General features: G+C 36.8%; 1 protein-coding gene across 7 annotated transcripts in view; it reads left to right on the forward strand.

Moving 5' to 3' along the window:
* Positions 1 to 2,287: 2,287 nt before the first annotated feature.
* The window catches only part of SLC35F5 (solute carrier family 35 member F5), a 39,193-nt gene continuing 16,014 nt past the window's right edge, over positions 2,288 to 25,466 (forward strand). Inside the window, exons 1-11 of one of the 7 annotated variants that reach the window (XM_008544316.2) lie at positions 2,288 to 2,605; positions 3,444 to 3,534; positions 3,681 to 3,822; positions 6,208 to 6,351; positions 9,607 to 9,669; positions 11,658 to 11,739; positions 12,540 to 12,730; positions 17,071 to 17,152; positions 17,973 to 18,060; positions 21,038 to 21,102; positions 23,722 to 23,826. In XM_008544316.2, the coding sequence (XP_008542538.1) occupies positions 2,566 to 2,605; positions 3,444 to 3,534; positions 3,681 to 3,822; positions 6,208 to 6,351; positions 9,607 to 9,669; positions 11,658 to 11,739; positions 12,540 to 12,730; positions 17,071 to 17,152; positions 17,973 to 18,060; positions 21,038 to 21,102; positions 23,722 to 23,826 (1,093 nt within the window). In that variant the 5' untranslated portion in view covers positions 2,288 to 2,565. Of the gene's footprint in view, positions 3,308 to 3,443; positions 3,535 to 3,680; positions 3,823 to 6,207; positions 6,352 to 9,606; positions 9,670 to 11,657; positions 11,740 to 12,539; positions 12,731 to 17,070; positions 17,153 to 17,972; positions 18,061 to 21,037; positions 21,103 to 23,721; positions 23,827 to 25,466 lie in introns of all 7 variants that reach the window. The other 6 variants (XR_011528701.1, XM_008544319.2, XR_011528702.1 and 3 more) reach the window with 6 other exon arrangements.

Consider the following 25,466-nt stretch of genomic DNA (forward strand, 5'->3'; position numbering starts at 1 on the left):
GATCAACTTTTTAATCCTGTAAGCCTAGGACAATGGGGGTACTGACTGACAGAAATGAAGATGTGGGAGAGGAATTAGGTTTAAAACGTCAAGAGACAGCAGGATATTCAAGTTCATTCAACAAATATTGACTGTCAACTTTGTACTAAGCACTATTCTAGGTGCTGAGGACATGGTGAACAGTATAGCCAAAAATCCTTGCTCTTGCGGAACTTATATTTGAAAATGTAGACACTTGGGGTTTGGTAGGGAGGGAAAGGAAAGATACATGTTTATAAGACTTACTCACACAGAGAGAAGAGTTGAAGTTACTAGATCAGAAGCCAGTTTTCCAAGACTGTGAAATTACTGAGGACTTAGCCTTGGACAAGATATATAGGGACAAAAGAAAGGAATGCCTGAGGTCAGGATGGTGCCACAGCACAGAAACCACACCAAGGTCTGTTGTCACAGAGCAGTCCAGTGGAATTCCTCTCAGAAAGTGCTGGGAAAAATGTTAATGGATTAATCCAGGATTAGAGACTACTTAAAGACAGTCTAGAATTACTTGATGCATTACAAGAATATCACTGCATTGTCCTTTAGTAGATGCTCTGGAAACAGGTGGTAATAATGATAATTTATATTGACATACATTTACAACGTACTATCATTTGCATTATTTAAGAAACAGATAACAGTATCAGCATATTTACAGATGGAGAATTGAGGCACAATAGAGAGTACAATAATCCTTAAGATTACATAACAAATTGTGGGCAGATTAAGAATTAAAAGTTTTCCTGACTCTTAAGGTATTCATAATGCTCTTATTTTTTGTCTATATATGAAAAATGTAGCATAAAAATTCTTAAGCATTTCATTTTTATTTTTTATTTTTTTGAGGAAGATTGGCCCTGAGCTAACATCTGCTGCCAATCCTCCTCTTTTTGCTGAGAAAGACTGGCCCTGAGCTAACATCTGTGCTCATCTTCCTCCACTTTACATGTGGGACACCTCCCACAGCATGGCGTGCCAAGCAGTGCCATGTCCCCACCCGGACCTGAACCAGCTAACCTGGGGCCACCCAAGTGTAACGTGGCACTTAACCGTTGTGCCACCGGGCCAGTCCCTAAAATTCTTAAGCATACGATGAACCTGACTCCTTAAAAGAAGTTAATAAAAGAAAGAAAAGAATAAAGCGGGTGCTGGAATAATTTGATTAATGTCTGAAACCAATTTCCCCTAAGGTAGTAGTTTCAAGTAAATGGTAAAGATTTTTCTATTCTGCATGATAGGTTTCTGAATGATTTATTAGAGGTGCTTGATGCTGATAGTTTACTATAAACTGACTGGATCAACACAAAAAACCTCCATTGGTACTGTTTTATTAGTTATTTGAATTCGTATTCAACAACAGTGAAAGAAGATTTAAAGGTAAGTAATACACTACATTGTGACTAATCTCTTCGCACCATCTGATAAAGATGTTACAAATACACTGGTGGTAGACAACTCCACTAAAATAAACCAGAGTGCTGGCCAAGCCTTTTTTCTTATGGAATATTCAAAAGATGGTTCAGAAAAAAATCTACAGTTAAATAACATTTCTGGAGTTCTTACTATGTGCCATGACTGATCTAAGCCCTTCGCATTTGTAAACTCATGTAACTTTAGCATATATAAAAAAACAGATGGGGCAGGTACTATCTATCATTACGCCCATTCTTTAGATGAGGAAACTGAGGGGCAGGGAGGTGAAGTAGCTTGCCCTAGGGACACAGCTTCTAACTCCAAGAGCTGGGATCTACTTTACATACAAAGGGTTCCAGAAAGAAAAACTTCTCAAGTCCCTTTGCTTTACGGTCCTCTCGAGAAAGGGATATCGAGAGTTTCGTGGCCGAACTTCAGACATGGAATTCCTAGCTCTTGTTCTAGTGCGGGGCCATCGGGAGATTGCGCCACCTCTTTGGTCCTCTGCTCCGCCCCAGCCACCCAGGCCCGCTTCCCTCTCCTTCCACCGCGCCCTGCTTTACTTCTCCCCATCTCCGCTCTTCCCCGGCGACACCTGCGACTCTCCTCGCTCCACGCCCTGCGACCGCCAGGACTGGACTCAGCCCCCCTGCGTCACTCCGGAGAGGCACCCTCCCCCGGTCCGCCGTCGCGCCGCCGTGACGTAACTCGCGCGCCGCCGCCGTCGGCTCGGGGGGCGGGGCCGCGGGGCTGGCAGGCAGGGCTGCAGGCAGGCGGGGGCGGGGGCGGGGGCGGGGGCGGGGGCGGGGGCGGGGCCGGCAGGCTGGCCGGGGCCGGGGCCGGGGCCGGGCCGGGGCGGGGTCGGGGGAGGGGCCAGGGGCCAGCTCTCGGCCTCCGCGGCCATCGCTGCCTGCGCTGTCGCTTCCCCTCGCCCGCTCCCCGCCCTCCCGGGCCGAGCGGAGTAGGGCGGCGTCGGCAGCGTAGCCTCGAGGGGCACCGCGGCTTCAGGGGCTGAGCCTCCAGCGCGGCGCAATGTCAGGCGCCGCGACAGCTCTGTGAGTCCGGGGCCGCGGCCGTGGCGCTGGGCGGCGGCGGTTCTGGGCCGGTCCGCTCATGGTGCCGCCACGACGCCATCGCGGGGCAGGAAGGCCAGGTAGGCAGGCAGGGGAGGGCCCCGAAGTCACCTGGAGCCACAGCGGGGACCGAGCGCCCACGAACGGCCCCACCTCCCGCCCTTGGTGGCAGCCGAGGTGTCTTGACCGAAATGGTAACGGTCTCCACGGGCGGAGTGAGGGGGAGGCTGACAGGGGCGTGCGAGCCCGGTCCGGACTCTGGCGACTGGGGAAGCTTCTCGGGCGCCGCCGCCCTCGGGCATTATCTCGCCTCCCCGGGAGGCGTCACTGGCTTAACTTTTTTTTCCTCCAAAGGAGGAGGAGGAGGATTCCCTTTAACAGCTGTTTGCTCACCACCCTCGTGAATTACTATTTCGATCTGAGAGAACTAGATGTAGAGACCGGGGGTGGGGGGAGCGCGGAAGAGCCTGTTCCTTTACCACGTGAGGTGATTGGAAACGTGTCCCCGAGACTCACAACAAATCACCACTTCTCAAATAACCAAACTCCCCTCGAGGAGATCCGGGACAGAAAAGAGACTTAGAGGCGCGTGTCTAGACGCTGTCCCCCGGGGTGGATTCCTCCGGCGAGAGAGGCAAAGGGAGTAACTCGGAGCAGCTTTTTTCCAGTAGTTAACTATTCTTAAATATGCCATCTGTTGAATATTGCTTTTTTTTCTTTGTGCCGTGTACGTTTCTGAGTATAAAGTCTGCCATGGATGACATGAAAGCCTAGAGAAAAGTGTGAGTTATATTTAAGACACTTTGGTATTTTTCCTTCATTTGCGATCATTTTGAAGATGAAGAGTAAAAAAGATGTGATGAATCCTATTTTGAGTGGTTGATATTTTCATTAGCCTCCTTTTGTGGTTGTTTATAGGTGTGCTGAGTTCGTCACCTCCTTTTAGACTCAGATTTGCGAAGTTTTCAGGCATTGCTCTTGAAGATCTCAGAAAGGCCTTTAAAATAAGGTAAATCCCACACCTTTTATTTACTGTGTGACTTTAAAATTGAACATTAGCTAACAAATGTCAGGTGTTTCTGACATTTTCTCATTTTTGTATGGTTATTTTTCAAAAATCCTCTCTAATGGAATCTGTATTTTCTGAAAAAACAGGCTGCAAATGGTGTGTGTCTTTATCATGAACCGAATGAATTCCCAGAGCAGTGGTTTCGCTCAGCGCCGGAGAATGGCTCTCGGGATTGTTATGCTCCTTCTTGTTGATGTGATATGGGTGGCATCCTCAGAGCTCACTTCGGTATGTAATTCTTGTCCAGGAATGATGTCCTCTGAGGTAATACTGCTGTTCCTCTGTAGTATCTCTAGTTACTCTCTCTCATGCTTATGTGAAGCAGTATTTCAAATAGCATTGAATTATTTGTTTTCTTTGATGTTGAATTAGTGTCACTTCGAGTTAACACTAAAAGGATCCTCTTTTAGTTGTTTCATACGGTTTTCTTGTATCTTTCAGGGAGGGTTACCTAGAAAGTGAGATGTGTGCACATTTTCTTTATATTGGAAGGTGTTTTTTTTCCTGAATTCCATTTCTGTATAAATACTATTTTTTAGTAGAACAACCATTTGGGATACAAAAACTCTTTGTCATCATTTAGTAGAAAGTAAGAATGCTTTTGGACAAATGAGTGAAAGTAATCAGTTTTCATGTACAGGTTACTACTGTGCACATACGTGGGTGCGTGCACATTTATGTGTTTGCTGATTCAAACATTACTGTGATGTGCATGTGTATAGTAATTGCCATTAGTTCAATTTTAGTTTATCTTTATTGATGACCTATTGGTAGTAATGTGTTTTGAGTTCACAAGCTAGTTTTTCTTTCTACTTGTGTAGTTACTTTATTCTGGAGGCTGGAAAGTCCAAGATCAATGCACTGGCAGATTTGGTGTCTGGTGTGGATCTGCTTCCTGGTTCTTAGATGGCAGTCTTCTCCCTGTGTCCTCACAAGGCAGGAGGGGCGGGAAAGTTCTCTGGGGTCTCTTATTTGGCACTAATCCCATTCATGAGGTTGCACCGTCATGACGTAATCACCTCCCACAGGCCCACCTCCAATACCATCACATTGGGGGTTAGGATTTTAACATATGAATTTTGGGGCAACACAAACGTTCAGTGTATAACATACGTATTCTGGATTTGGCTGATTGTTTCCTGAGGGTATCATTTAACTTGCTCCTCATTCTTTTATTTCCTGGAAAATGGTAATTAGGTCTAAAGTCTTGATTTGATTCCCGTTCAGTTTTTAGGAAAAAATACCTTGGTGGTACTGGGTACTTCCTTTGACATCACAACATGAGGCGTATAATGGCTGCAAGTCTTATTTTGGGTGATGCCGATTTGAGCACTATCAAGGTCCTTATCAACCTTTACGTAGTAGTTGAATATGCATCTGATATTGCCCAGCTAGAGTATTTCATTAGGGATTGTGTAAATAGTGATTTTTCTAAAGGTCATTCTTTCTACATTTATTAGCTGGAATTCTTTCAGGAAAACTTTTCCACAACCACTGTTTGTTTATCCTGAAACGTGGTTCATATAGGAAAGATTGAATAAATCTTGATTTTTTTCATTTATTTGCTTTAGAGTAATGTTGCCTAGCAACTTCCAGTAGTAATCATTGAGAATTTTTTGAGTATCATTATACGTTCGTGGATTTTTGTATATTTGATGTGTTTCAAACAATTGTAGGTATTCTTTTTGATGCTTAAACTGTCCTGTCTTTGATCAGTGAGAGCCCCTTCAAATTGGCTCTAGTGTCCTTTTAATACGATCCCATTAATCTTTATCATCCTATTTGCTTTCTGGTGCAAGATGCCCAGGCTCATCTGGTCCATTTCCTGCCCATACTTAGATTTGGCCATTTTTTTCAAGAACCCATGGTTTCTTTTAGTGCAGAATGGTACAGGTCACCATCTGGATTCTAGAGGTACTCATCCCTCCTGGGTTGTCATTTTTTTCTACACCTTTCAGTGCACATAACTAGGAAATTTTTTTTAGGAAAGAAAAAATCATGAATTCATACTGATATTTCCAATATCAATGAAGATTATGGTTTTTATAACTTCCTAATAACATTAAAACTTCATGCATTTTATTCATACATCATTCTGTTTCATTGCCTTTCTTTCTATTTCCTCTGTTTGGGCTGTTATTTAGCCTTTCAGAAACAGCTCATGATAGTTTCTCATGGAAACTTCCATAACCTTCCAAATGATCTGTTTCCCTTTGGTATTCTTGTGGTACCCTGTAGACCCCTCTCATGGTACTCAGCACGTTATGCTGTGTGCTCTTCATATATACATATGTGTAATATATGTATCTCCTTTCAGGAAAGCTTGTCTTTTTTTTTTCCTTAGCCTCTGACACAAGTAGCATTACATAGTAGGATTTCAGTGAATGCGGAACAAAACTTTTTTAGCTTGTTGCTTTGTTTGGGAATATTATCCTTTGTATGCAAGGTAAATTCAGTATTCAGAAGTGAATCTAAAATATTTTTATAATCCTTTTGATCTTTCCTGTCCAAATGAATTTTAGAGTTAAAAATTGTATAATGACCTCATTTTATTGGAGATGAGTAATAAGGTTTAAAGTCATCTCATAGTATCTGTAACTTTTTCCTCTGCAGTATGTTTTTACTCAGTACAACAAACCATTCTTCAGCACCTTTGCAAAAACATCTATGTTTGTTCTGTACCTTTTGGGCTTTATTGTTTGGAAGCCATGGAGACAACAGTGTACAAGAGGATTTCGAGGAAAGCATGCTACTTTTGTAAGTTTTAAATTTTAAGTGTTTGTTGGAGAGGGGGTATATTTTTTCAGAGTTTGCAGATATATTAGTTTCTTGAAGGACAGCAAGATTTTAAGTTGTTCAGTTGAAGTGAAAGTAGCATGATACAAGAAAAGCCTACTTTTGTCCAAAATTTTAAATTTATTCTTCTAATCAACTTGGTATCAGAATATCTTTTGAAAAATTAAAAGTACATAATCGCTTTCTATCCCTTACCTCATGACCTCCTCTGAGTTGTTAAAAATTATTGAACTAGGGCTGGCCCCATGGCCGAGTGGTTAAGTTCATGCGCTCCGCTGCGGCAGCCCAGGGTTTCGCTGGTTTGGATCCTGGGCACAGAAATGACACCATTCATCAGGCCATGCTGAGGTGGCGTGCCACATGTCACAACTAGAAGAACCCACAACTAAAATATACAACTATGTTCTGCGGGGAATTTGGGAAGAAAAAGCAGAAAAAAAAAAAAAAGATTGGCAACAGTTGTTAGCTCAGGTGCCAATCTTTAAAAAAAAAAAGAATTATTGAACTAGCCTAAATCAGTTAAGGTGGAGTAGATGATGAAAGTAAGGAATAAGAAGACTATCTGGAGCCTTTGGTCATTTGCAGACTGCATGAGAATCATCTGATTAGTTGTAAAGTTGATTATAGAAGCAAAATAATTCAAGGTTTTATATATTAAAATGAAAGTAGCATGTATCAGATGTTTGGCTAATCAAATTACATTCTTTTGTTGATGTAGCATAACACGCTGATTCATAGTGTTGAAAAAAATGGCAGTTTATATAGTGATGTATCTTCCTTGTAGAAGTAGAAACTGAGTTTTTGAGAATGGAGAGTATAAAAATGAGTTTTTGAGAATGAAGGATGTAATCCTTTTTCTTTCATTCCCTCTTCCTTTCTTATTTGTGGTAAAATATACATAACATCAGATTGACCATTTTACCCATTTTTTCTTCTCCCCTCTTTTTTTTATTGTAGTAAAATATATGTAACAAAGTTTACCTTATTAACCATTATTAAATGTATAGTTCAGGGGCATTAAGTACATTCACTTTGCTGTGCAGCCATCACCACCCTCCATCTCCAGAACTTTTTCATCTTCCGGAACAGAAACTCTGTACCCATTAAACACTAGCTCCCATTCTCCCCTCCCCTGAGACCCTAGTAGCCACTGTTTTATTTTCTGTTGCTATTAGTCCTTTTCTTCTATGTGTACTATTTTTTGTGGGCCAAAACAGCATTATTTCTAGTTTTATGAGTACATTCTTGAGAAATGTACCCATTGGATTTTTGTCAGAGTCCTTTCAGCAGCTGATTTTGTAGTAACGCGTGGAAATGTTCACTCACATGTGCACAAAAATTTGACTTACTAAAAATATGAATATATGTATTTTTTACTTTGCAAAAGTAATTCATATACATTATAGAAATGCATAGACATTTTAGTATTACCTATAGGAACATATTGTATGTATATAAATACATGTATATTGTTGAAAAGTTAGGAAATACAGAGGAATAAAAAGAGGAAAATAATAAACTCTACTATTCAAGGAATAATAACTGACAGTTGTTTGAATATATCCTGCTGTTCTTTTTCATGTATTTTTTTGTTTTTTACAAAAATGAAAGTGTACTGTTATGTCCTGTTTTATAGCTTGTTCTGTATTTAGTTGTAACAACTTTCTATGTTACTAGGACTTTTTTTTTTCTTAAAGATTTTATTTTTCCATCTTCTCCCCAGAGCCCCCCGGTACATAGTTGTATATATTTTTAGTTGTGGGTCCTTCTAGTTGTGGCACGTGGGATGCTGCCTCACTGTGGCTTGATGAGCGGTGCGAGGTCCACGCCCAGGATTTGAACATGCGAATCCCTGGGCTGCCGGAGCAGAGCACGCAAACTTAACCACTTAGCCACGGGGCTGGCCGGATAGGACTTTTTTTAATGTTAAGTATTTTTTAATTGTAGTAGTGATAAATGTTCATTGTTGAAGACAAATTATGATAACAAGAAGAATAAGGATAGTTTATCCATAATCTTACCATTCTAAGACCACTATAAATATTTGATACTGTCTATAGATATATGTTCGTGTGTATATATTAAAAAATTATTTATAGCAGAAATAAGTTTAGTCTATATGTATCATTTTCTAACCCAATTTTATTTTTCATTTAACAATATATCATGAATACCTTTCTAGGCTAATAAGCATTTGTTACCATCTTTTCCTCTTTCATTTAACTAACCCTTGATAGTTAGATTGTTTTCATTTTTTTCTTTGGATATAAGTAAACTGGAATATCTTTATACACGTCTATAGTTATTTACTTAGGATAAATTCGTAAAAGCATCATTGCTGGGAATGATAATAATGTCATTTTTAAAGCTTGTGCTTCCTATTGCTAAATTATCTGCAATAGTTATACCAAATTTATATCTCTGTGAGCAATATGTAAGATTGAATCCTTACCAAAACCCCAACATTTGCCAATTTGATAGGTGAACAGTGGTATCTTGTTTAGTCTGCATAGTTTTGGTCATTTTTTTTCATATATTTGTTGCACAATAGAATTCTTTTGTCAATTGTATCTTGTTCATTCTTCGTACATTAACTTTTACTTATTGATTTATAAGTGTTCTCTAAGAGCATGGGCTCTGGTGTTTGCATCTTGTTCTGTCACTTGCTGATTGTGTGATCTTGGCAAGTTATTTAACCTCTTCAGACTTTAAGCAGGGATGATGATAGGGTATCTGTGAGTGTGAATACAAGCATGCTTTATACAGCACTGGCACAGTTGTTCTCAAAGCGTGGTCCAGTCCCTGAAATCTGTTTAGAGGTTCTTGAGGTTAATACTTTTGTCTTGACGATAGTAAGATATTATTTGTCTTTTTCACTAACCCACCCAACCTTTCCCTACTATTTTCCCTACTAATCTGAAATGTTATGATAGTATTGTGAAAAGGGCATAAGTTTTGGAGTTAGACTAATAACTTGAGTTTTAATCCTGACTCTGTTACTTAGATGAAATCTCTCAGCCTCAATTTCTCCATCAGTAAAATGAGGATGTTAGTATCTGTGTTGCATAGTTGAATACTAGGCATTAACTTCTGTTATTATTAATAATAGTTATACTCTTGTAGGTCTACTCTAGATTTTTGGTTCTGTTCCTTTGAGCTGTGACTGACACTAGTTCTACTTTATAATTACTTGAGTTTTATGTCCTGTTATCGTAGTTTGCAGATGCTGAAGGTTACTTTGCTGCTTGCACAACAGATACAACTATGAATAGTTCTTTGGTAAGTGCTTCTTTTCTCGTCAGGAATGGAGTGGGTGGAGTTCAGCCATGGTGGGAAGGACTGAAATAGCTCTGAGAGCACCACAGCTATATTAAGTTATAGATATATCTCAGTATTGGGTGCTCTCCATGAGAATTGTAACACGCTCCTCTCTTTCCTGAGGGATACTTGGGGCCTAGAAGTAAGCAGTTCAGCCACCTCTGGGGAGAGAACGGAAGAGGAAGTTAGTTAAGGACTGAAGATAGTAAAGGACGGTCCTTTGTCCTTAATTTCTTACCAACTTTGTCAGTTCATGTTCATTATTATATTGTTACTTAGAAACATATTGATAGTGAGACTATATAAGCAGCTTGTTCATTTATTCCACAAATTTTTAAGAGAGCTTAACATGTGTTAAGTACTTAGTCTAGGCCCTGGAAATACAGCTTATGTTCTAGTGTGTGAGAGTGTGTATTGGGGAGGGGAAGAAAGGTAACAGCAAGCAAATTAAGTAGATAACATAGTCACTTATTTTAAGCATTTATGATCTAATTGGAGAGATAGTATGTAAAAATCTGTTCTTTTTATAGACCATCATTAAGGCATCTCTTTAAATTGTACTGTTTCAAATGTGACGTTCTATCTGAGAAAAATGTTAAATTTACACTAAAATTTAATACTAGTTTATGAAGCATTGGCTTGATGACCTTATTGACTGTACAGTGTTTTGTTTGTCTGGCTTTTAGAACTACAGTTGCATTCAGGGTGGGTTACCAGGGGCTGTGAAGAGTTTATGAAGCTTAGAGAAAATGTAGTTTCTTTTCTCTGGGATCTTAAGCATCAACAAGGTTAATGTCAGTTGCCTCCATCAGTGTAGAAGGCAGAGTTGAGACAGCAGCCTACTCTTCTGACTACGCTTCAACTAACATTTGCTATTATCTGTAAAATGGGTATGTCAAATTGTTCTAGGCCAATAGCTGTAACGAAATGTTCACTGTAACAAAGAGACTCTGTCTATTTCCAGATCCTATTGTGTCTTCATTTACTGAATGTTTTTCTTTGGCAGAGTTCTATACCAGGAGTTAAAGGAGAAATTAAAGAAATAAAAAACATTTTCTTTTAATTTAAGAAAAAGCCTATTTGGAGAATTGTGTCTTAAACACAGATCATCTGAAGAACATTGGTAAAAACAGTGGAGGAATTTAGAACCACTTAGAAATGTAGATCTTTAGTGCATGGTTAGACAAACCTGACTTTAATTCTGTTTTCTCCCACATGATTATTTTATATCTCAGCTTCTAAAATAGTTCCTTGAAAAGACCGTATTATAAAGTGGTTGTGAGGACTAATGAGAAATGTATGTTTAACTGCTCTGGACTTAGTACCTGGTACCTGGGAAGAACTGAAAAGTGGTAGCTGTTTTCTTCTTATCTATTGATTCTGTAAGGGTTTTCAGGAATTTTTGGTGTTAGTTGAATCTTGAGTAATAAGGGGAAATAATTTGGCAGCTGTACATACATGTCGTATACGTGATTATCTGTTCATTGTCTGCCTTCACCTTTGAGACTGCATGATCATTGAGGACAGAGACTTTGTCTTTTTTCATCTTATATCCCCAGGCCCTAGAACAGCTCCTGACATAGTAGGAGCTTAGTGCATATTTGTTAAAAGAATGAATGAAAAGGAATGGGAGGTAACCTGTTAGCCTGGAGAAGTCTGTTTCTATGACATTTAAATGTCAGATATCATAATGTACCAATGCTGTTCTGTTATGTTTCTAAACTTTAAACTGCTTGTTTTCTGTCGCTGTACCTGTCCAGTGGATCATTTGAGTTTCCTTTATAAGCCTTGAAAATGTATTTTGGGAAAATTAGGCTGAGTGAACATGGTGGTGAACAGGCATGTTTCAGGTGGTGTCTGTGTTCACCTACCATCCACTGAAATTTTAGCCAGTAGACCAGCTATTATACTTACTGTTTATATTTGTTTCTGTTGCTTTTGTATTCCAGAGTGAACCTTTGTATGTTCCTGTAAAATTTCATGATCTTCCAAGTGAAAAACCAGAGAACACAAATGTGGATGCTCAAAAAAGTAAGCAAAACTGAGAATTTCATAACTTAGAAATGGGTGGAAATTTTAGCTTCATGCAAATCACTCCAAAACTTAGTGATTCTGCAGGTTGACTGGGATCACCTGGCAGTTCTTCTTTTCCACTTGGTGTTGGCTTGGCCTTCGGTCTTCCAGAAACTTGAATGGGAGTTTTAATGAATTCAACCGGAAATAATTTCCAAATACCATATATCTCTATGGTTTCATTATACATATATACATATATATACATTAAAATGAACAATATCTTCTTCAACCATACCATCAAAGACCTTGATAGCAAATTATGGGAGTTTTGCTGGTTCTGTGAATTGGGTAAAGAATGCCAGCTTCAACTTACGGCACAGTAGTTATTCATAATATTCTCTTGCAAGGAGTGCACCTATAGAGGAATGTTCTGCATGCTTGACCAGGAAAATAATTCTTATAAATTGAGTATCTTTGTGGAAAAATCAAAATAAAGTTATACTATAAATGCTAAAATAATAATCATACTGTAATCCCAAACCAGGCAGTTGTGTAGGGACACAGTTGAAGAAACCTTCTTTGAATATTGGTCTTATTTTAAAACCTTTAAAACACTTTTATAGATGAGAACATTTTTCTAACTCTTTGAATGAGCAGATCTGCCCTAGGTAATAATATAACTCTGGTTTTCTTTGTCCAAGTCTGATCCTAGATGGATTAAATAATATGCACTTATCAGTAAATTAAAACTTGTGACTTTTGTTGGATTCGAGGGGAAGTATTTAACGATTTTGTACTATACTTTTCCTTTTAAGCTCCCAAAAAGTCTCGTGTAAGGTTCAGTAACATCATGGAGATTCGACAGCTGCCTTCGAGCCATGCGTTGGATGCTAAGTTGTCTCGCATGTCACATCCTGCTGTGAAAGAACAAGAGCCCTTACTCAAAACTGTGGGGAAACTTACTGCAACTCAAGTAGCAAAAATTAGCTTTTTTTTTTGCTTTGTGGTAGGTCTTCTCTTTATTATATGTTTGGAACTTGAATTTTAAGACAGTATACATACCAGCAATATACTCTTGAAGTGTAAGACTATTAGGTTGCTTAATCATGACTTTAAACTCTGCAATCTGGTATCATTGGGGAATGAAGAGTATCATTCCCCATACTTGCCATGCCTCAAAGAATTCAATAAATACTATAGTACTACAACTACTCATATATGCAGAATTTGGCATTGCCTTATGGTCAGAATAATAAATAGTTATTTTACCCTATGATGTCTATAGCGCTGGTAAATATCCAGATAAGAATTTACTGTATGCATTGATTTCTTCAAATAAGTGTTTTTGCAGTTTTATATTAAATTCATGTAAATGTGGTCAGGTATTTTAGCAGGTACTCATAGTAAACATTTCTACGGAATTTCTAGTAATATTATCGATAGCATCTCTATTATTTTAATATAGAAACTGAAAAATGTGCTTAAGATTTCACAGAAAATAATCGTATAGCAAATAAAATATTATTTTGGGCTAAGCTTGGATTAGATACTTATCTGAGTTAGTGAAAACTCTGAAGTTTCAAGTTTAAAAAATGAATTTCAGTGTTCTTTTATATATATGTATACCTCATTGGATATAGCCTAATCTAAGGTTGGTTAGTATGAGCCTTTAAGATTTCAGTTTATACTGAGCATTTTTAAACACTAGGTGATCCAATGCTGATATCAGTATTATTAGCCTGACTGTAAGGTTTTTTACTTCACAGTTTTGCCTCTCATATTTTACTCTGTAGCCCATTTTTCTCCATTCTCTGTCTGGAAAACCGCTGTTTTAGTGAAACTGCCATTAATATTTTCAGCAGTGCAAGTCAAAAAATCTTTGGGAATTGTAATATAATTACATATGTAATAAAGTTAATTTAAAAGGCTCATATATTTGGATTATGCTATTAGTTGTGATTTCTGTTTGCTTGTTTTAAATGACTGGAAGATAAGACTAAGATTTATTAATTATATATTACCTAATTTTCAAAGGACACTTGAAGTCAAGTGTAATAAAAGCATCTATATAGTAAAAGTTTTTAAAAAAGGGGAAAAGATAAGAGCCAGATTAAATAGGTAATGTCTGTGTGTGGGAGGGAACCTGGCTGTGGAATCAGATGATTATATTAGGAACTTCTATGTAAAGGAAGAAAACTACTTCAGGTGACACACAATTCATCTCTAGGCAAATTGGCAGGAAAGCAAAAAGGAAAACCTGAGTTACACAGTTTATTGTCTTTAAAAGGAAGTATCTCTCTTCATTGGATAAAGCAAACTTTTTCCTAACTCAAAACTCTACGAGAGAATGTGCACATAGGTTCTTATGTAATAAGGCACCACTCTGTATAGCACATTTACAGATAGATACGTGCAGATAATAGCCTTGTAAAAAATGGCAATAGATTACACATACCATAAAATTTACCATTTTTAAGTGTATAGTTCAGTGGCGTTAAATACATTCACATTGTTGTGTAACCATCACCACCATCTATCAACAGAACTTTTTTCATCTTGCGAAACTGAAACTCTACCCATTAAATGATAACTCCTCTTTCCCACCTCCCCACGCCCCTGACAGCTGCCGCTCTGCTTTCTGTTTCTGAATTTGACGACTCTAAGCACCTCAGATGGTGAAATCAGACAGTGTTTTTCTTTTTGTGGTGGGCTTGTTTCACTTAGCATTATGTCTTCAAAGTTCATCTTTGTAGCATGTGTTAGAATTTGCTTTTTTTAAGATTGAATACTATTCCGTTGTATAGATATATGCCACCTTTTGTTTATCCATTCATCCATTGATGTACACTTGGGTTGCCTCTACATTTAATAGTCTTTTTTAAAAAAAAAAATCAACTTAAGTTACAAGTGCAGAGAGCTGTGTTAGTCTTCAGTAAGGGCATTTCTATAGAAAGTGAGAGTAATACAGTCCACGCATATAGCTTTCTGGAAACCTGATTTAATAGAGTGATGAGCTTTGGTAAGGTCTAGAGCAGTGCTATTTGCTAGAAATATATTAGGAACCTCAAATTCAGGTCACTTAGGTACTTTTAAATTTTCTAGTAGCCATGTTAAAAAAAACAAGTGAAGTTACTTTTAATACTATATTTTTATTCAATACACTATATGTAAAATATTTCAATGTTATCAATAAAATTATTGATGAGATAGTTTTCATTTTTTTGTACTAAAATCTTCTAAACATTTTAGTTTCAATTTCTATTTTGTTTCTGTTTCTGTTTCATTTCAATTTCAGTTGCTAAACCATTTCAGTTCAGACCAGCCGCTTTTCAGTTGCTCAGTAGCCACATGTGGCTAGTGGCTAGTTTATTGGACAGTGCCAGTCAAAGGGAGTTAATGATTACCATATTTGCCAGTCCTTCTTGAATATCTTTTGTCTTATTAGGGCTTATGGTGTTTTAATTTTTTTCTATAAAATATATTTAGGTTATATAGGCTTTACCAAAAATGCCTTTTATGATAATTTTAAAATGAATTACCACCCATGAAATTTTATGTAAATTATTTGCCATAGATTGTTAGTAAGTGGTTGTCCTCAACTCTAGAGTAATGAAACATTTTAAGGATAATTTTTGTTAGTAAGTAATTGAGATAGATCTTCTTTTATGATGAAGGTGTTTAGGTTTGAGAGCCAGAGAATGGGGAGAGATGGAGAATAGGGAGGTCTTTCTGGAAAGAGTTCATAGCTAATGATGAATTCTCATGATCTTTGAATGGCTGCCATCTAGGTGATCTGTTTTTATTTCTCTGTCTTGCATTAGCAGAGACCAGTGAGATTGTTTGGAAAATGTGCACAGTATTTAAGTATTAAAGTGGTAAAGAAAATGGGTCAAGAAAGCTAGTTATCACCCTGTAAGCATTATCTCTTCTTGCAGAAAATTTCCAGAACATAACTAAGGGCAGAATCTTCTGCCTCTTCTCTAGCACTTCAAATACAAGCAGATTGTGGCTTCTGTTGTCGTAAATGTTTGATGTTGACCATCTTACCAACTGCTACCTCATTTTCTTGTTTAGAAAGTCAAGTGAAATTATTTAGGAAGTTAGAGGACTACAGATGGAATCAGAATCACTTTGCCATAGTTTGACTCTGGCTGTAGCCTTCAATACAGTGTACACTGAATGGAGACTCCTAAACTCTCAGCTATCTGCTCCCTTCAAGCTGTGCTCTAAGATCACGTGTCTATGCTGCTGCTTTGAAATGTCAGTAGTAATAATTATACTACTCACTTAACTACAAGTCGTGAGAGAGATTGAGGAATGTCCGTCTCTTATTGGAGACAAGTCATTCTTCAGTAGAATATGATTATCCGGTCAATCTGTTTAAGTAAGAGGTGCCGACAACAGTTAGACAAGCAGTTAATTTACTTTGATTGACCCAGCAGTCTACTTCTCAGTGTATATGTTAATGACACTCAAGCACAGATGCACCAGGAGGCATGTACTAGAATGTTTATAGTAGCATTGTTTAAAGTAGTCAAAAAAGTGTCCATCAACAGATAAATGGATGAATTGTGTTAACAGGCATTAGAATATCTGATAGCAGTGAAAATAAGTGAACTTTGGGCACACACATACTAGGCTTCATCAGAAAGAACTCTGGTTTCTTATTCCTTAAATCAAAGTAGGCACAGGGTTGAGAATGTAAGAATATCCTGGCCTAGATGAGCAAAAGAGAAGAGAGAATTAAAAAAAAAATCCTCATAGCTGGAAAACTTCCCTTAATTATACCCAGAGTTATGAGAACTCTTTGTATTATGTCTCCAAACTGAAAATCAAAGAAACAATCACAGATAGTAAATTCACAGTTTTCATTGGACATTTTTAAATTCCCAAAGTGAATATAGCCTTTTATCTCTCAGTCTCCCTACTAGCTACTTTTATTCCTCCCCATAGGCGTACAGATTTCTCATCATGCTATATTCATCTGTATATATTTTAATACTTGAGAATTTCTCGAAATTTAAATTTGATTTAGATAATATGAGTGTTAGATAAAGCAAGTTTTAAAGTTGATTTGTTACTCAAATTTAGCCCCATTTTTTAAAAACCTGAATGCTAATTTTTAACTAGCTATTGTTAATGTCTTGAGGGAAATTGGATAACAAAGATCTTAGGTCTGATTATAAACATCCTCTTTTGGGGCCTGTGATTTTTCAATACAAAACAGCTTTTAAAACCTCTTATGATGACATGTTTAGGGGGAGAAAAAAAGGAGAGGACTGTAAATTGTAATAACAAATATAAACATAACATTCAGTAGGTTTCACTGTGTTTTCTTTTCTCTAGTGGTTTTTGGCAAATTTCTCATATCAAGAAGCACTTTCAGACACGCAGGTTGCTATAGTTAATATTTTGTCCTCGACTTCTGGTAAGAAATTTGTCTTCAAAATCTGCATTGTAAATCGAGACTCATTTCTGATAGATATATATAGATATATATATATTTCTTAGATATATGACACATGCACACGTTTTTATCTTGCTATAAATTACTACATTTGTTCTAATGTACATTAGTATATTGTGACTACTTAATCTTTATAGTTTCCTGCCCTTGCCTTGTGCTCTTATTTTCCTTCAAATACTTTACAGTATTTTTTAATACAACAATATATTAAAGTTTTATAGGCTGGCTCTTTGTATTGTAGTTGTTGTTCCTTTCACATATTCTTTCTAAAGATCATTTTCTAGACTCTTTGGCTAGATGTAATTGCTTATTTCAGAACTATAATTTGCCCTATGAAAGGTGTTTTATTTTTAAAATTGAATCACCTTCCAAATCTGGAAGATAAAAAAAGTATTTTTGAAGTTGTAAAAATAACTTTAGCACACAGGCTTGATTATGATGAAGTCAGAACGTTACTCTGAATGTTCAGTTTAACTCTCTTAGTCATTTAAAATAATAGGACTATACTTGAGGTAAAGTATAAAGTATAAAGAGGTAAAACAAGTTCCAACAGTAAACAAGTTTATTGTTGAAGTAAACGTGGTTTAGAGGCTCTTTTTTGGATGATCTTTGAACATTTCATCCTAGGTATCTGCAGTCTTGTTCTTAGTTATTTACAAATGACAAAAATGAGTTGAAAAGTTAGGTGTATAATTTACTTATTTAAACAATCAAGTTGGTAGTATATAATTTTGACAATATTTAAGCTAATGTATCTTTTTTTATTCTTTTCTCTCCAAAGGACTTTTTACCTTAATCCTTGCTGCAGTGTTTCCAAGTAACAGTGGAGATAGATTTACTCTTTCTAAACTATTAGCTGTAATTTTAAGGTAAGAATATAGTGTAATAGCTAATTTGCTTAAAAATACAGTGTTTAAAAAAATTCTGGTAGTAGAGGATAGTTTATATTATGGTAAACTGTATAGACAAAGAAAGATGAGGATAACAAAGATTTTAAATGGACGTTATGCTACTCATCCCTCAGTCACATCCTGGACTAGTTTTCCATACCTTCCTGGGGAGGGTAATTGGTGGGAAGGACCCTAAGGCAGCTTTGGTTTCCTTTCATGTGACTGCAGACTTACGAAGTATTGTACTGACATTTACGTTTAACAGAGTGGCAACTTAATCCTCATCGTCTCCAAGTTTCTGTTTCCTCTTGGTAAAACAAGTTCCCCTTTTTGTTTTGGTTTGGATTTTTATTTCTCTTACTTCTAGAAATTTAACATGCAGTCTTCGCTGATTGTCTCAGCCTCAGTCTTTCAGTTATTTTCGATATAATTCATTTGGCAATTTTGTATTACTGTATAACATCAGTGTTGTGGATAACTATTTTTGAATCTTGTATTTTTATTTAACTTTGTGTATATTTGTCTTGTCTTCCCTATGAGATTGTAAACCCTTGAAGGCCAAAGCCTTGTTTCATACTTCTTTGTGTCACCAAAGGCCCAGCGTAGGGCTTTGCTCACAGACAGTACTCAAAAAGTTGTTTTGGGTTTGATAAAGATGTTGTTTTTGTGAGAGAAAATCAGAAATCAGAGAAGGTAACAGAATAGTTTAATAGAACGATTAATGTTTTTTAGCTGTCGGAGCTGGGTTTGAATCAGAGCTCTGCTCTTTGTGCCTGGCAGGTCCCTTTAACTCTGAGGGGCTTTCCTAGGTGAGGAAATGATGATAGTATCATCTACTCTGCAGCCTTGTTTTAAAGTTTAGAGGGAATGTGTACAGAAAGTGGTTATCATAGAGACTGGTACTTGGCAATAATATAACTGGTAGCTCTTATTATTTTGTGTTTTTCTCTTTTAGATATAAGGGTTAATTAACCATGGTAGTTTCCATAGGTAGTGGTTGACCCAACTAATTTACCATTTAAACTTTTGCCACCAGGAGTTTATTCTTTTGCATGATTGGTTAATGTTTTAGCCAAACATATTTTCACATTAGGGGAATACAATATATTTATATTGGGAAGTAAATGAGATTTTATTCAACTTTATTCAAAATCCATGCTAATTTCTAACTTTTCTATATGCTGTCTTAATAAAGATAGATTTGAAAAAGAAGGAAATGGATTTAAAACATTGAACTTGCAAGTATTTTGATAGAGTCCATTACTCCTTCTCATTAAAGTAGATCTAGAACAGGGGTCAGCAGACTAAGGTGAGCTGGTTTCTTGTTTTTTGTAAATACAGTTTTATTGGATCAGAGTCACTCTCCTTTGTTTGCATATTGTCTATGGCTCTGTTAGCCCTACAGTGGCGGAGTTCAATTTCAACAGAGACCATTTGGCCCGCAAGCCTGAAATATTTACTGTTTGTCCCTTTAGGAAAAAGTTTGCTCAATCTGTGGTTTAGAAAAATTATTACTTAGGATTTTTTATATATTTATTATATGTTCTTAAGAATACTATATTGAACATTATTTAATATTTTGTTTTGAAATGGCCTTATACAATGAGATTCAGTTTCTGAGGTTATAAAAAGAATTTGACATAGCAACAATCCTGAAGGAAATCTGATAAGCTAAAATGTCTCGTTCCATCAGTTGAGAGACAGAAAAGAGGGTGGCCTCAAGCTAAACTGCCTAGAATCCAGTCCTACCTCCATCATTACTAGTTTTGAGATTTTTGGGCAAGTTTCTTGCCTCTCTGCGTCACAGTTTCCTCATCTGTAAATTGGGAATAATAGTAATAGGATTTGTCTGAAAGGATTGTTTTGAGGATTAAATAAGTTAAAACTTGTAAAGTATTTGGAATAATGTCTGGTGCACAATAGGTGCTCAAGATATTTAGCCATTGTTGTTATTATTATTATCTAAGTGGAATTAAAACTTTTGGTTTCTAGAATGTCGTGGGTGCTCAATAAATAATAGCTGAATCTGAATTTGAACAATGGTTATTTAACAGTGGTGATTTAATTGAAAGATGTGAATATTTGACTTGCAATGGAATAATTCCATAAGGGAAAAAAATTTCTTTTTTATATTCCTCTCCCATTGCTACCTGGGCTTTCTAATCAGTAGGTGAAAGACTAATTTTTTTAAAAGTTAGCAATATTTTATCTGCTTGAAAAATGTATACAATTTACAAGATACATAGAAGTAGAAAGACAATAGAAGCTCCATGAGGACAGGAACCACATCTGTCTTGTTCACTGCTGTAACCTAGTGCTAAGCTTAAGAAATAACAATTGAATGAATGAATGGCCTCTGATTTCTCTACATCGTTAATTCAGTCTTATTTTTATCTATTAAAATAATGATATTTAGTTATTTAAATATTTAAGGATAGTTTTACTGTTAATTGAAGGTTTACCGGTAAGCAAGAATTAGTGCCGTTGCTAGGTTTGTATAGGTTTAATATATGTATATCTCCAAAAGAAAGATTGGAAGGGAGATGACAAGTTGGTTAATTCTTCCCTAATTGAAAGGCAGTAGATAGCATAGCTGGTAAGAGCTTTGGACTCCGGAAGCAGACTGCCTGCGTTTCAATCCCAGCTGTGTGATTTTGGTCAAGTTACTTCATCTCTTTGTGCGTTAGTTTTCTCATATGTAAAATGGGAATGGTAATAATAGTAATACTTTCCTTATAATATTGTGCATTTTATGAGGATTCAAGGAATTAATGCAAGTATAGCGCTCACACTATTCTGATAATATTGTTAGATATTAATTAAATCACAAAATTTTTTGACAGTTTTACCCAAGTTTGAGATTAGTCTTGATCATTTGTAAATAATTTTTATTTTTATTGTTAACCCTTTTAGAGCATTTATTACTTTGCTTATCTGTAATGACTTATTCTCATAGCATTGGAGGTGTTGTGCTGGTAAACCTGTCAGGGTCTGAAAAATCTTCTGGAAGAGATACAATAGGTAAGTACCCGACTCTGTATTCTTTCTGTTAGAGTATACAAGACAGTTTTGTGTATATCATCATGTGTGTCTGTGTGTGCGCTGTGTGTGCGGGCATGTGTACTCACACAGAAGGTGGGCACTAACGGGGCCTTTTAAAAAATATTTCCTTTGGAAATAATGTAAAAAAATTCAAAAAGAGTTCACAGACTTCTCATATGCCCTCACCCAGATTCTCTAACTGTTAACTACATACGTAACTACAGTACAGTTATAAAAATCAGGAATTAACATTGATTACAATAATATTATCTAGTCTGTATATCCTTTTCAGTTTCACGATTTTTTCCACTAATGTTCTTTTTCTGGCCCAGGATCACCTGTTGCATTTAGTTGTCATGTATTCTTAGTTTCCTTTAATCTGGAGCTGTCCCTCTGTCTTTTTTTGTCTTTTATAACCTTAACACTTTATAACAGGATATTGTGCAGTTATTTTGTAGAATGTCCCTCAATTTGGGTTAGTCTGGTACTTCCTTATGGTTAAATTTGTGTTGTGCATTTTTGGTAAGAATACCATGGAAGTGATATTATGTCCTGATCAGTACATCGTATCAGAAGGCACATGATGTTGCTTTGTCCCATTGCTAGTGGTATTGATTTTAAAGTGATGTCTGCCAGTTGCCTCCAGTGTACAGTTACTGATTTTTCCCTTTGAAAGTAATAAGCATCTTATAGGGAAATAGTTTGAGACTATACAAATGACTTGTTTCTGTCATCCAGTCATGTGCCACATGCAGACTACACATATGACAGTGGTCCCATAAGATTAGGACCATGTAGCCTAGGTGTGTAGTAGGCTATACCGTCTAGCTTTGTGTAAGTACACTGTGGTGTTCACACGATGACGAAATCGACCCATTTCTCAGAATGTATCCTGATTGTTAAGTGGTGCGTGACTGTACTCGCACCCACTAATCTTGTCATTCACTTGTGATTTTTGCCTGAAACAGTTACTACTGTGGTGAATACTTAGTTTTTGATCTAGTCTTTAGATTTAACAAAAACAAAGGTAATCAGAACTCAGCTTACTGGCTTCCCTCTTGGTATTTTCCCTAGATATTTGAAGTTGATTGAATAGAACAATGCTTTCTAAACTATTCCTGGTTACTGCCCAGTGAGCTGTGCCTTGAACTACTTCACCTTTTTCTCACCCAGAGCAGCTTTGTATGTGTGAAACAAAACATGTGTTTGTTGTGTGTGTTGACAGGCTTTGCTTTAAAAAAAGTTTAAAAATAATTTAAAAAGTAGATTTAAAAAATCATTAGACTTTTAAATAATTGATTAAAGTATTGAATATGGTGACTTAGCAGACAGCACATTATTAACTCTTTTAAAAGGCTTACTTAAATGTTTTTGAGAATGAGTTAATATATTAAAGAGAATCAGTATTTATTATGCATGTACAATGATCCCTGCATTATGTTTGATATTTCGGAGTGTTAAAAAGTGCAAATTGGGGCTGGCCCTGTGGCATAGTGGTTAAGTTCAGGTGTTCTGCTTTAGTGGCCTGGATTCACAGGTTCAGATCCCAGCTGTGGACCTACACCTCTTGTCGGTCATGCTGTGGTAGCGACCCACATACAAATAGAGGAAGAATTGGCACAAATATTGGCTTAGGGCGAATCTTCCTCATGCAAAAAGAGAGAATCTGGCAACTGATGTTAGCTCAGGGTATATCTTCCTCAACAACAACAACAAAGTATAAATTATGTGTTTGTAGTTTTCAAGGAGTTCTTGATTTTAATCAGTATATGAGATTTACAAAATGAAGCCATAAAGAATGAAATAATACCATATTTAGCTATGGTAAGTATAAAATTGTCTAAAATAGAAGACAAGTAGGATGGAAGTTCAGGGGAGTAGAAAGAGGATGCTCTGTAGTAGAGGTAAGACTCTAATAGGGCCTTAAAGATGGTAATGGAATATATATTAAAAATGATACATGGTGGTGGAGAGAACAGAGACCAGTATAAGCAATAGCTTAGGGAGAGAAAGAAGGGTTGTTAAGTTGGATTGTGTCAGGTGTCAAAATTGTTTATGTAGGGGAAACAGGAAGTATGCATTTCAAAATTAAAAAACAAAGTGTTACTTATATGAGTTTCTGTATTATAACATGTAGAAGTGTTTGGTTAGATCATTGAGGTGAATGCTTTTGCAGTTTTGGGTTACACTTTAAATTCCTTCCTATGTTCCTGGAGGACATGGATAGGGTAGGATATACTTTATCTTTTCATTTTTTGTTAAGAATTCATTCATTCATTCATTCATTTATTTGCTGAGGAAGATTGTCCCTGAGCTAACATCTGTGCCAATCTTCCTCTATCTTGTACATGGGACACGGCCACAGCATGGCTTGATGAGTGGTGGGTAGGTCCTGCCCAGGATCTGACCTGGTGAACCCCAGGTCACCAAAGTGAAGCATGCAAACTTAACCACTTTGCCACTGGGCCAGCCCCTGTCTTTTCATATTTGTATGCTCATTTCTTGAAATAGGATCTGATACATTGTTAGATTTTAAATAAGTGTGCGTTGAATGCATTAATGAACAAATGCTTTAAATCATTATCTTGATTTTTACAGGTTCCATTTGGTCTCTTGTTGGAGCCATGCTCTATGCTGTCTATATTGTTATGATTAAGAGAAAAGTAGACAGAGAAGATAAGTTGGATATTCCAATGTTCTTTGGTAAGAGTATGTTTAACTTGTGAGACTCTTTACTTGGAATGATTACCTTAGGGTTTTGTTTTTTGGAGTGAATACAGAAGCCTTTTTCCCCCACCTCCTCCATATGATTCTTTAAAACCATTAAATTTTAGAGATTATGAAGTCCAATCTCAATGTTTTTCTCTTACCCTGTTCCTCGTAGTTGTGTACCTGTGAGAGAACACCCATCCCCTCATTGTGAGGTAAAGAAATTCCTCCTAACACCTTTTTTGCAGTAACATCTGTAGATCAGATACTTTCTTCATTGAAATGACAGATTTTGCTATTATAAAGCATTTGAGAGTATACCTGTTGTATTTTACATTTTGCCATTCTTGAATTGTTGGAAGCATAGAACTGGGGAACCTGCCCCAAAATGATATATATAATACTGTTCCAGTTTATGTATGTATTTTCATTAAAAATTGTGGGCCATTTAGCTTTTCATTTGAAGTTTGTCTTTAAGACTCAGATTCTTTTATTACATAGATTTTCAAATTACCGAATTATAGTTTCTGGCATCAATTCTTAGTTTTGCTAAATAAAATACCTAATATGGGAGCTGGCCTGATGGCATAGTGGTTCAGTTCACACGCTCTGCTTTGGCAGACCGGAGTTTTGCGGGTTGGATCCCGGGCACAGACCTACACGCTGCTCATCAAGCCATGCTGAGGCGGCATCCCACATACAAAACAGAGGAAGATTGGCACAGATGTTAGCTCAGGGACAATCTTCCACAAGTGAAAAGAGAAATATTGACAACAGGTGTTAGCTCAGGGCTAATGTTCCTCCCCGAAAAAAAAAATACCTAATGTGATTTATAAACTCTCCTTTGCCTAAAAGCAGCTCAATAAAGAACCTGTGCTGTCTGTAGGATTGCAAAAGAAGAGCACATTGACAAGATATCTTCCAAAAGATACCTGAATATCAATAGATAAAGAAGCCTGGTGATAAGAGTTCAAAGTACAGCTTACAGGGAATCAGGAGGCCTGGATTCTAGCTGCTATAACTTCCTTTATCTCATATTCATCTGAAACAATGAGGAGATTGGACTAGATGAGTAGCTTCCAAACTGATTTACAGAGCGTCCTGGGAAGGGAGGGAGGAGATGGAGTTGCATGCATGGGTCTGGTTCTTGAACTCCTTTGCTGCTTTGGCTGAAACAACTTTGCTTTATTATGCTTTTTGCATTATAATTTAATTTGTAGAAAAGAGTTTTCTGCTAAAAATAGTTTGAATATTTGTGCCTAAAGATTAACAAAAATAAATTTTTGAAAAGCCACCAGACTGGGTGATCAATCAAGTCCCTTTTAAGTATAGAATTCAATAAATACACCTTAAGTATGAAGATAATTTTAGTGATGTCTTATTTTAGAGTCATAGAAAATTCTATCTGGAGTGCAATGAAATGTTAATATTTTTTGAGTCTTCTTTTTTAAGATTGGCAACTTTCAAGAAAAGTTATTTAATTTACTCTTATTGGTGAGAGTGCACATAGACATGTTACTTGATTGGTCTTCTTCATATGTGATGTGCTAGGTAAGGCATTGTTGATTTGACCTGGGCTTCAGGATGGACAGGATTGGAGAAGAAGAAGATAGGACTGGGATGTGGAGAGTTCT

Source organism: Equus przewalskii, chromosome 17, assembly GCF_037783145.1.
Source record: "Equus przewalskii isolate Varuska chromosome 17, EquPr2, whole genome shotgun sequence".
Lineage (NCBI taxonomy): Eukaryota > Metazoa > Chordata > Mammalia > Perissodactyla > Equidae > Equus > Equus przewalskii.